This window comes from Sipha flava, unplaced genomic scaffold, assembly GCF_003268045.1.
Source record: "Sipha flava isolate LNK unplaced genomic scaffold, YSA_version1 482_pilon_pilon, whole genome shotgun sequence".
Classification (NCBI taxonomy): domain Eukaryota; kingdom Metazoa; phylum Arthropoda; class Insecta; order Hemiptera; family Aphididae; genus Sipha; species Sipha flava.
Genome location: NW_020273279.1, coordinates 76,556 through 90,257, shown reverse-complemented (window position 1 = coordinate 90,257; position 13,702 = coordinate 76,556). Strand labels below are relative to the sequence as shown.

The 13,702-nt window shown below is 33.3% G+C and overlaps 1 protein-coding gene across 1 annotated transcript; it reads right to left on the bottom strand.

The window, feature by feature from the left end:
* Positions 1-685: 685 nt before the first annotated feature.
* LOC112689921 (ethylmalonyl-CoA decarboxylase-like) lies at positions 686-13,353 on the bottom strand. Its single transcript, XM_025563803.1, has 2 exons — positions 13,347-13,353; positions 686-1,134 (listed from the first exon to the last, which is right to left on the bottom strand). The coding sequence occupies exons 1-2, from the start codon at positions 13,351-13,353 to the stop codon at positions 686-688; spliced, it is 456 nt and encodes a 151-aa protein (XP_025419588.1).
* Positions 13,354-13,702: the final 349 nt, after the last annotated feature.

The following is a 13,702-nucleotide window of genomic DNA, read 5'->3' as shown; positions in this document are numbered from 1 at the left end:
TAAATTTTAAGCACTCATTCATATTTAATACGCCGACACGTATGATCAATTATAATAATATTTAAGAATTAATAAATATATTCTAAAAATGCTTTAAAAAGTTAAAAAAATGCCATAAAAAAAGCAAAATATGCCCTAAAAATGCATTCAAAGTTAAATTTGCCATAATATGCAAAAAAAAACTGCAAAATAAAAACTACATTAAATTTATCAGTATCACTTGAAAAACATTTTCTCTTTAGGGACCTACGTGTTGAGGCATTAAAAAAAAAAAGATGCATTTGCATCAAAATCCCAGTCCTAATTATAATATGTATAATTGTCATAATACGTATAATATCTTATAAAACGATAAATGTATGCATGTTATCGTATCGATATGTATATATTATATAGCGAGGTATATAAAATAAATAAAATTTGTATAATGTATATTATTGGTTTTGTTACAGATTGTATAATGTAAATTTTTTTTTCGCCGCAGTTTAAAAATTTATTTATTTATCTAATTATCCCACTAGTTTACTAATACTTTTAAAAAAATATATTAGTAAACTAGTAATTAAATATTTATTATTTATATTTATTTATTATATCCATAATGAGAAAAGAAAATCGGACAGAATATAAACCAACGACAGCTTTATTTAAAATTTGTATCAAAAACACCAATTCTAACGAACATTTATTTACTACGGCTAAAATACTGATCGAGAGTCATTCGGTTGGCTGGCCCTCCCCACAGCACCGCGAATATTTTGCGTTCCATCAATGTAGCCGCTCTTCGGTTGGCTCCGTCACCGTGACACGATAATGTCCGCTTGATGGCTCGGATCACATTCACGTGGTGTCTGTTCTTCCGCGACAGCCAGTCCGTGGCATCTTGCAAAGTGGCCGCCGTACCGTCCACCAGGCCAATGTCCATCACCTCGGCTGCCCTCAGCGGCCGGTTGTCCAGCAACAAGTTCAGCGTATTCTGACGACCTGTAATCAACATCAGTCGGTCCGTCAAGCCCCACGTGGGTACTATGCCCATTTTTGCGTGAATAAACCCAATAGCCGTGGTATCCACCTTGGTGCTCATCAGCCTGTAATCACATGCCGTGATCAGCTCCGCTCTTCCGCCTAAGGTACCTGTATAAATTTCGAGTTTCCTTTTTTTTTCTTTTTTAATCGTTTTTATTAAGTTTTATTTTCTGTATAATTCATCATTAACCGAGTTCGACCAAAATTATTAAAAATTATTATCTATCTATACATATAAAATCCAAATATCACTTACTCACTGATCGCTGTATCTCAAAAACTAGGGGCGTATTTAGGGTTGTAAAACAGGGGGGGGGCTAAATCCCTATGAAAATTACAAACAAAATTTTTACTTTTAGTTATAACCTACAATTGTTTTATATTATTATTTGTTTATTTATAATTTAAGTAACACTATTTAATTAAGACTTTTTAGTTTATTCAATTAAACATAATTTATTAATAAGTACAAATTTGAATACAACATTACAATTCACAATGTATTCATTGTGAAAAAGTTATTATAAAAGTTATTATTAAACAATTTCTCAAATAGAATAAAATATTAAATTAACAGCATTTAAAACAAAGTTATTATATTATAGATTTCTTTTTGGTTTTTTTTAAGTACAATATTAACAAAAAATATATATATACAATGGTAATATTTTGTCATTAGATTTAAAATGTAGTCATACAAATTACATTACATAATATTACAATTTTAATTTTCTTGGCTTTTTAGCAAACTCATCAAACATTTTTTCTGCGAATATGCGATAAACAAAATATGAATAAAATAAAAAACATACAGTAACAAAAAGAAAAAAATGTGTATAAACGACCCATCATTATTTATTAAAATTAATAACCGTAAGTTTCAATATTACCAATGTACTATCATTATGTGTCCATCGTATTTACACGTGATACCCATACTGTTTCATTAATATTAATAGATTTAAATCGAGGCCTTTAAAGATAAAATGAAAATTGATAACTTATTGTTTTCAATAGTATTTTTATCACAACGTTAATTATCACATTTCTAGAAATTGTAATGTCAACATTTATGTAATTATATACGAATGGTAGATATTTTAACCCAAATTTAATTAACTATTGTAGATTATTAGTATAATAAACATTTTTCATTGTTCTTATTAAACGTTAATATTGTAAATTGATAGATTAACAAAAATTCTAAAATATTAATTTTTTTTTTATTATTATTGACCCTTAATTTTATATATAGAAATAAATAAATGCTTATTCTGGAGTATTATTATATTTATAACATACAACCAGTTTTTAATTCAAAATTCATCATCAAGTAAATATAATTTCAATAAAATCATGCCTTTATTTATTTTTTTATTTTTATCAATACTGGGAATTAACGAGTTTAACATTGAGGTAGGTAAGTTTTTTAAACTTACATAAAGAGTAACTTTTTTTTAGAGAACTTCTAATTGAATGAAGTACTTCTTTTTAAAGTAACTTCTTACTTAACGAGTTAATTTATTTTTTGTTAAACTGTTTCACACGTTTCTTGGATTTCACTAATTATCAAAATAATAGGTATATATAAATACAAGTATCTATTGCCTAGTACAACTTACATAATAAAAATGTATGTATGAATGTGAAACGACTTATAAATATGTATATACTATATGGTGTTAAGTTATTATAAGTTATAAATAATAATTTACAGATATTAACAAAAAAGGCCTTAGGTTTAATCATTACAGAGAAAAAAATGTATATATTATACTAACTGAGTACTATGTATAATAAACTCGTTTTCGACCAGGAGATATTATTTATGAAAAAAATTTTAAAAGTAAAATATTTAAATTACAAATTAAACTGTTTAAATTCTAATTCATATTGTGATACCACAACAAAAAAAAATTATACAATCGACTATCGAGAAATTGTAGTAGCAAGGTTATTGATGTTTTAAAGTTAATCGGAATGTTACAAAACGTTCCATATCATCGTTTTATTATTGTTATCAATTACATTACGAATAATATTCATATTTCATATCAATCAGCCATTTCGCGTGTTCAAGGTAGACCATTTTTTTGCATGCAGAATTTTTAAAAATATCAAAAAAATTTAGGGGGAGGGGTTACAATCCCCAAACACCACCCCAAGTTGCGCCACTGTCCGTAATATAGTACTATTGTATAATTTCAGTGTATTTAAGTTCCTTGTAAGTATTATTGAAGCTCAAATTTTCAAGTTAAGTTTATGCGGAGGAAGACCTGATGGATTTAAAGAATTCAAAAATTAAATTGGAATATCAGTAGCATTGTTGTTATTATTATTTTTATCACTGTTATTGTTATGGCTGTTTTCATTAATGTCATTGTTGGTAGTATTATTATTTTCATCCTTAACTATATTTTGATCGTGAATTTGTGAATGATAGTTAGCACTGTTTGTGGAGCGACCAAGGTTTGATCTCCTCTTCATGGGTATTATACAACCAATACAACAACAATTCTTCAAAATTAACAACTAAAACAAATCCACATAAAAACAAAACTTCCAATGAAAAAATCAAAGAACACAATCAATTAGAACTAAAAGCCAACAAACGAAAATATAGATAATACAAATGTTATTACCAACTAACTCTGGTACACCCAGTGATGTATTGCTAAAATAAATCATGGGTATGCGCCTTATTTCATGTAGTAACTATCATATGGTAGGAACCAAAAAAACTCATTCGTGAACTTCACATCCTTAATTATGACTGTTTGATAACAGAAATATGTTGTTAAATGATAACAAATTTGAATTTTTCATTAAAAAAAAAAAAGAAAAATAATAATAATAATATATCCGATACTGAATCACGTTATAAATATAACCACAAGTTAGGTTAGTCAAGGTATTATGTAGTTATTTTTCAAATTACAAGCTATACGCTATATACGGCCGTATACCCGCGTATCATCAATTTCTCATAAGCTATACGCCAAGGATAAAAATAGCGTATTGGTTATATGCCGTATACCCTCCAATACACCACTGTGTTCTATTAAATATACCTTTATGTATGCAAACATAAGGTAGGTGTTTAGATGTGGCTACTCTAGTTCTCTAGTTCTCAGTTCCGATGAAATGTTTGGTTCCAGTCTACCACTGATTACTGTAGATGAATAGTGTATAATATTTCGGCTATCGGTATAATTATGAACTTACCTTATCACGGGGAAAATGTGATTTCAAAAATAAACTACATTTACTTTCGAGGCATTATCTGAGTAACCAAAGTTTTCATCATTAAAAATAATTACGATATACAATAAGCCAACAAAATTTAGATGCTCTGGGAATATTATAAATTGAAAATGATATAACAGCAAACCTGAGTTTTGATGATGTTATAACCACTTTTCAGAGCAGAAAGCGAAGAAATGTTTGTGAAAGCTCAAATCAAATTATTTTTTCAACTTTTACATTACACTTAAAAAACATTTAGTTTGATATATAAGTGCGATAATCAAAAATACTATTTATTTTTAAATGTTCGCTTTTTATTTTTATGCTTGGATAAATATTAAACATTAATTAAACGCATTGAAAGTGTAAAGTTTTCTTGTTTATTAAATAATCATATTTTTAACAATACCATTTTATTCCATTATCCAACTATTTATATATAAATAACTGATTATTACATACAATATTAATTTAAAAATATATTATGCATACATTTATTTTAGCATTAAAGAAAACAGAGATGGATAATTTGGGCCCAAAATTGTGAATTGTAGTAGGCTCATTGAGTTGGTTAATCAGGTCCTGGTTGTTAGCCTTTATTTAAAGACCTATGTAGGGCGATGTGTTTCCCTAAATGTTTTGGAAAAGCGCGAAGCGTTAAAGTCGCTCAATTCGCATAGACGACATGACAATAATGGGTGCGATTCGTTCGCAATGAATATCCCTGCTTCGCTCGGTCGGTGATCGGGACGCTCCGTGGCGCAGTAAAACTCGTTTCCTGCTCGGTCACGCACGTACGTGTACAACTTTAGGGCTGCCAGTGATCTACGTTCACAGTGGCACACGATAATTCCGTCCGATCCGGTCGGTGCAGTTCAACACAGTTCCGACTGTCGTTTATCTCCTCTCCTTTCCGTCAACGCCGTTTACGCGTGCAACGATATCGCGTAGGTTTTCGCGCGTGCGACGGGACACAAGTATTCCACCCGTTCCGTTGCCGCGGACAGCAGCAGGACTGGCGACGATTACCAGAAGAGATCGAGCACCGCACGGGCCGGATCGTGTGCGAGATCCGTAGCGCGCGCCGAAAACTGCGGTCGGCGCGATACGATCTCGAAAACTTGTCACCGTCTAACCGTGCCCTAACCTAATCCGGCGACGTTCTTACGCGTGTGCGCGGTTCTCGCCGTAACCGCGGTAGCGTGTCGTGCACACCGTGACCTAACACGGTTACCGGGACCGTGTGCCACACGGTGTGCACCGTCGTCGTGGACGGACCTGCGCTCCGCGTCACCGTTCGACCTCGTCGGACGTCGCTAAAAATTTTTATGAAAAAAAATAAAATAAAACGCTTTCCAATTCACACGTATCCGACCGCGCACCGTTCATAAGTGCTTTGGCGCCAGTCTACGCGACGCGGCTTGGCCAGCGATCATAACGCTCGTCCCTCGACGACGACGCGTCAAAAAATTGTCGGCTCTTCGTACACGCGTATAAATTATCCGAGTCCTCCTTGTGTGGCTTCATTTTTGTTTTTAATGTCCGACCGGACACCACCTGAACGACTACTCGTAAAACGAAACACCTCTAAACCGCTTCCGCAATAAAAATGAAGCGTTATTCCGTGGAAAAAAAAATATATCGTAACGCACGGGCACTAAGCCGCACAGGTGTAGTACGGTTCTTATCTAAATATTACTTTATTCCGAAAATAAAATATTACTGTTTATTTATTAGCCTGATAAGACTGTTAAAACGACGCTCCGACGGTGGTCGAAGATATTATTATTATTATTTTTTTTTTTACTTTAATAAAATCGTTTTCCGAACCGGAATGATTTGTCAGTGGGTATATCGTCGTTGGCTTTATGTGCGTGTACGATTTATACACAACCGTATATATATAAACATGTACGTATGCTGTCGTTGAATTTATTCTACCAGAAAAGACGTTATTTTTTTTTCCTCTTAAAACCGAAATATAATGAACACATAATGTTATGATGGCCACTTCATAGTGTCTTCCGGTTCACGAACAAACTTACGGACGTTTTAACGCAGCTCGTACTATATTTCACGTGATATACGTTATGAACGGGATTACACGAAAAACCTTTCGCGAGACGTGTTCGGAATATTCGTATAGCTTTCACGTATGGACGGTTCGTACTCGGTACCATTATCTAGTGCTCGTACGTGCGGCGAGATCAAAACGAAAAATTACAAATATTCTAAGAGACGTTTCTTGTTTCGGGTAAACTATAATAAGTGAAACGGTCCGCCATCGACACGAAATGTTTTCACTAAATACCTACACCACCGACGATTATTTTATTTCATCGCGTTCCGTACAGATTGGAAAAATAAAGTATTACCGAGAATGGGTTCGCCCGTCCTCGGGTTCAATTAAATCCCCGCGGTCGCAATTACAATAGGATTGCGAGTGGATTATTTTCAGGTAGGTATATCATATTAATATACGATTGTTTGATTTCCTTATGGAAGAGCACTGTAATGAGTCATATAGATTCTGCGCGCAAGTAGTGCTTAAATCATTGTGTTTTATTCTATAATTTTTGAACAATGAGAGTACACGTACGCGTATACACGCGTCTCTCGTGCGCAGACGGATTCGAGGAGTACATAAATTAAAATGTTAAATAAGTCATAAATTACTTCCACATTTAAATATATACAGTTTCTGACGGTTCCCCTGTACCGGATCGCGCACCGAATTTAAGAACCGACTTAAACGTAAAGGATTGTCCAAACGCTAATACAAAACGCTAGTGGATACTAATTCAAACGGGGGGGGGGGGGGACAAGTGCCCAACAATAATTATACGTTTCGGAGGAACGTAGAACGATGATATTATATGATGGGATATATATGGTTGTAGCGGAAATATTCGCACGTAGAGTATTAAATCGATTCCATATAATAACAATACATTACGCGCAGTGAAAAATAAAACGTTATAATTGTTGAAGTCGATAAATCAAATCTATTGAACAACAGAAATATGTACCATCAATCGTTATAATTGTTGTTATTGAACACGTTCCGTTTGAGTGTACTATAAATATGTGCATTGATTCGCGTATGCACGTGCCCACCTATTATTATGGAAAATATTTACCGAACCGCATGATAATAATTTAAATAATCATTTTATTATTACGTCGGCTTCGTAAGGTTATGGTGACAATCAAATCATAATGATACATTATATTTTTTATATTAGCGTAGACTCGTACGAGTATACTTACATATGTGTAAGACTACAAGAACGTTTTATTCAACGTGTTATTTTGTATTTTTTTTTTTTTTTGCTCCACAAAATAGTCAAAAAACGATCTAGGTGATCCATTAGGATTTCATCTGCACGGATAGTTAAAAAAAAAACTAATTCGTCACAGTTTTGTATGCCATGTAGAATCATTGTATCAAAGCGGACATTTAGAACAATGAGGGATAATATGCATAAGGCTATCGTGACTTTGACGTTATATTTGGGATCGGCCATTTGGTGTAAGTTAATTAAATATTTTAAATAAATAACTTATAAGAAAAGTTATTATTTTTATTATTTATTTTTACCCAATTAATTTCCTCGTTTCTAATTGGTCGTATTAATTTATCGGGAATTATTAATGATCCGAGTCGTCGGAAGGAATACCATAAAATAATGTATATTTAAAAATCAACTTTTGCCAACTGAACATAATAATATATAATATATACACATAAAAATATACAAAAGCAATAAACGTAATATTTATCCGCGTGTGTGTACGAACGAATGTGGTATGAATATCATTTCCTATGCACGTGTACTAATAGACTCGTTTTGTATTTTTACCGACTCTGTAATAAACCTAGAAGTTATAACCATTATACTACACAAAGTCAATTAAAATCTTAAAACTACGGTTATAATTTATAATCCCCTTAATATAGCAATGAACAAGCTTATAACAGTGTTCGACGGGCTGAAATTATTACGTTTTATCTACAAATGACACATTATTCATAATATTATAATGATAATTTACACATCGAAACTGGAAAAAATTACACGTGCGTGTATCGAACGCATAAAGTAAATACGATTTTATTTGAAGGATTAAGTGATTAAAAATTAAAATAAAACCTCCAAGCGGAATGCTCATATGCAGTTATACGTGTACTATGTATCGCATCGTTAAGACTCGATGTTCGCAGTCTCTCGGTGCAAATCCCAATAAAATAAAACACTGTCTGACAATCTCGGATTCTAGATTCTTATTAATAACAGTGATCTCATTCGATTCAAACAAGGTGGCACCAATAATCGATTTTGTTAACTTACTAGAACTAAACTCGCTATTATATGATATGTTGGGAAACATGTGTACGTCGAATTGTACCAATTCGTAGCATATACGATTACATAAACGATTTTACTTCAGAAAAAAAGAACCCCTATTGAAATCCCAACCATACGGCATTAAAACATGTAGACTTTGTGACAGTCACAGAAAATAGTCGTCCAACACTTTTGAGAATATATAGGGCCGTCTTAGACAATGCAGGGTTCATGGGCACTCGGAACTTAGGGGCCTTTTTAGTAAGCCAAAAATAAATCGAATTAAAATATCAAAAGCTTATTTTGTATGATGACAAGTTATTGAACATTATGGTAAATTTTACAAAAATAGAAATGAAAAGTGTATTCCTTTTTTCTGAACTACTTAAATACGAATGTATTCTAAGTGACACATTTCGTACTTTTCAGGAGATTTTGACTTGGTTTTTATTTTCAAAATGGTATAACTTATGTAGTTTTGTAAGTAGTCCTTCAATTTTTTTCACGTATACCTATTATATTAATTTTTAAGATAAATTTAATTTGATAGTGATATATTAAATTTCGATACTTCTGTAACAGTAGTAGGCAGAGAAATAGAAAATATTGGGTTCATCTTATTTTAAAAGACAGACTTTCAACAAGTTTACTACTCTGTATCCAAGAATTAAAATACTTGCTCGCCAATAATTGTTTTTTATATAAAAAAAAAAATGGATAACATAGATTTTAATATTTGCATACAGAGTGGACGTATAAATTTGTAGTAAGTCTGGTTTTTTTTTTAAGTAGAATGAACACAATAATTTCTCTTTCATTTTAAATGTTTTCACAAACATAAAAACGTTTATTTAGATAACCTATAACTATATACCTAGTCTTACATTAACTATTGAATATGTACCGGTCCAAAAAATCACAGCGAAATTAAAAAAAAAAAATGCCAACTACAAGTCGAAATTTCTCCGCTTGCCGAGTCAGTTCGGTCACCTCGGATTGGTATATACCATGTACACCGCAATCATAATCATGCGTATACGATTGTAATATTAGTGCTGAACTCCCGGAGCGGTCCGGGAAACACGCAGTTTAGCCAGTTAGGCATCGTGTTATACGATGCGTCGGCTTTTTCTTTTTGTTGTTGTTCCGCGCCGGACGCGTATCATGCGAACCAAACGGCCGATTTCGTCGCCCGAGGAGCCCAGTTCGGTCAGAACTTGAGAAGAAAAAAAACAATATTATAATCGAATGCACATTTAACCTATACGTGATATTATTATGCCGTACGTTTATAATACAGAAACGAAAAAAAAAAACGATCTATTACCTCTATAAATAACGAAACGCATTTTATTTATTTATTATCATTGTGTTGTGTCCCCGAGGAACAAAAACCTATATCATATGCGCGTGTGTTGTACCGACCGGACACGCGATATACTACACAACAATCGAAACGAACAAATAAACTACGCGGCTACTATACAACGACTACTATCACTACTACCAGTGTTATTATTTACTACCGGTCCAAACGGCAGCACTCGTAACAGTCGAACCCGCCAAAATATATTACATTACAATATTGTACACCGTGACGAGAACGGTGCAGCATCTCTCGCGGAGCAACGTATCGGTGTAAAAGTTCGTGTTCGTATTTCTGATTTTCTACGTACTGTGTGCGTCCCACGACGACAACGTCTAACAACGAGTACATCTGCGCATACATGTATAATTATGGTCGTCCCTGTTGTTTTCTCCTGGAATGAAGCGTATAACTTGCAACTAAAACGTTTAAATCGACACCCGAGTTCGTAGGATCAACGTTTCGTATGTTTGTCCGTATAGATTCTAAAATTATAGACGGTAAATATGTCTTTTTTTTTCCGGTACAGCTTCGGCTGCTGAGATCATAGCTTAAGCTCATAGATCTAATATCATTGATATCATAGATCTAAGCTTAAGGGCATGTGGCTCCCGCTTGTGTGGTAAAAAAAGCACCACATAGCAAATATATATCCGATAAAAACCATTTTTTATTGTTAGATATAACTAACTCATTATCAAACATATTCTTTAAAATGTTGAAGTGTGAAATATCCTATAAGGATATTTCGTGACTGTACGAGTGAACTTAAAACTGGGCATAATTAACCAACCATTAATTGAATATCGACCTCCCTGCCAACACGTTCTTGTCATTGTACAAATTGTTTTTGATTTATTAAAATGAACAAAACGACGCGGTAAAATCGTATATGACGATTAAGATCTTTTAACAATAAAATCTAAATTTCGTGTTAGATGTGTAGCCGATTTCTCTAAAAATGATTTGTCAACGTTCAAAAACAATGTATCTTACATGTTTTATGTTCAATGTCAGGTGAATGCGACACTCGTATGTGTACTATACAACCGTGATGAATTGTAATATCACATGCATAACATACGAAATGCGATCAAAACCGAATTCCGAGAGCGCACACAAACACCGTTGACGATCGTGTTCAATAATACGGATTGCACACGTATTGCAAACCGACCGAATGTTTGTTTTGCCACGCACGCCGTCGTTTTTTCGACTATTCAAATCGCGTTTTACGCGATTCAACATCGTCGGCGGGGCGATTACGACTCAACGGGCGGTAAACATCTCGTCGGCGATGTACAATAACAATAATGTACACATAATCAGAATGCACCAACAGTTAATGCGGTATTACCAATCGTATAACTTATATAGTGTCGTGTTGCGCCGCCCTGTGGTGTATACGGTTGAATCGTCTAATTTACTAGCGCCCGGTTTTCGTAATGATCTCGCGCGGACCGTTTCGTGTTGGGCGAATCGCAAACGGACGTCTGCACATAACCGTCGGTATATATTATTATTATGATAACAAGTCGTTGCTGTCACTACTATATTACTAATAATATTATAAAATACTACGTGGAATTGCAACATTTGTACTCTAGGCAGAACCGGACCGAACCATTTTTTATCCTAAGACAGAACTGAAGCAATGCGCCCCCTAGATTTTAGAGTTGTCACACTCACAGGTTTTAATATGTATAATACGATTCGGAAAAATCTGAAAAATTTTAATTAGGTTTCTAGCAAAACAAGAAATAACATTTCTTAAAATAAGTTAGTTATTTAATATTTCTGCGCCCCCCCCCCTACCCAGCTTCATGCACCCAAGACAAGTGACTCGTTCGCTTCACCCTAGTTACGGCTCTGACTCTAGGATTCCGTGAACTACAGTTTACGTCCGGTTTTCGTTCATTCTGTACGGTCTGCAGTTTATACGGTTCGAATAATACTGATATTTGTTGAAAAATATGTATAATATAAACGTAGTGTTTGAGATCAGAGAAAGGGAGAGAGTTGAGGTCCCCTAACTACTTGACCGAGCAATTTTTGAAGTAATAATAAGCAAATAAATAAATTCAAACCGAATGAAAAGAGCACGGAATTTTTCATTCCTAATTCTGTGACGGATTCGGGAATTCCCTTTCTTTGAATGATATTTTGTGCTTGGATTTTTTATAAATTATAATCAGTGAGAATGACTTTTATTATATATATATTAATTTTAATATTGTTTATTACATCCCTTTAAGAAAGTATGTAATGCTTTGACAATTCAAAGAAAGTTTTATTCATGGATCTTCAGTTGTTTAGTTCACACTATTTCGTAACTGTGATTTTTGTGCAAATAAGTACGTGTAGTGGTTATGAAATTATTGGATAACTTTGTGAAAATTTGAATTTTCCGCAACGTTTACCTACATTCAACTGTGTGAGTGTTAATTATTTTATTTATGTAATTGTATGTTAGACTGTCTGATATGTTGTTCAAGCTTTAATTTATTAAAATCCGGCCATGTACGAGTTTTACACTTGCATACCCAGGGTTCCGAACAAATATTTATGGTTTTTAGATTTTTGCCTATAGATAGATGTAGTGTAAAATATACTTAGTTTTTGAAATGTTCGATAGTTCCTTTTGTAACTCTAACTTTTATCATTACAATTTTTTTTTATTTTAGCATCAAAAATGAAAAGAATAAAAAAAAATAGGGGCGGAATAAGATAGTTATAATAAGTATAAGTATCTATAAGTAGATTCTATTACCTACTTAAAATTAGAGTTCATCTCGACGATCGCATGATTAAATAATACATTTGTACATAGGCGCAACTAAGGTAAAATAGTTAGGGGGGGGCTACAGCCCTCCTATCAAAATAATCTATAGAACACCCCTACTCTTATATACCATGTTAATATAGGTACTTTAGTTGATTTACTGCAATGTGTTTTTTGTATGTGACACTATTGTAAGTTAAGTATGCCATGTATAACATGGAATATTTACGGGGGGCTAATCCTCTTAGTCAACCTTCCTAGCCTCCTAATCCTCCTCCCCTCCTAGATGCCTCTATGCCTTTGTACCTGTTCTATCAATGGTTGAAGTAAAAATTATTGTATTAATAAACGTCATTGTAAAACAAATAAACTTTTTTATTTAAAATTTAACCTTGTGTAATTCAAAATAATGATGACTGTTCTTTCCGAAAAGTTCTCTAGAATTAATGTATATAATGCATAGTATACATTAAATTGAAATGCCTAATTAAGAGGGCGGCAAAATTATCTTTCACCCCGAGCAGCCGATACCTATACTACGCCACTGCCGCTAACCACCCTGAGAACTATATACTACCTGTCATGGTAAAAACTGCGCACAGATCTGAATAATAGAATCGTTACACTTATCTACTAACGTGATGCGAAAAACTAGTATAATTTCTTAAACCGTACCGCGGATGGATTGACGCACTTCTCGTCCGCGTACTTTTCAAGCATTTAAAGAAAAACGTCTCGCACGTACAGTGGCAAATATTCAATCTTGCTCAGAAGAGGAGGGGGTTAACAAAATAATCGTTATCTTTCCTTTTTTTCATGCTCAGATAAATAACTGCTATAAATAGATATTATTTTATACAATTTTTTTACCAATTTACAGTTTACTTTTAGGTACATTACAGTAAATTAATAGCTATTGGAATATAAAAACAG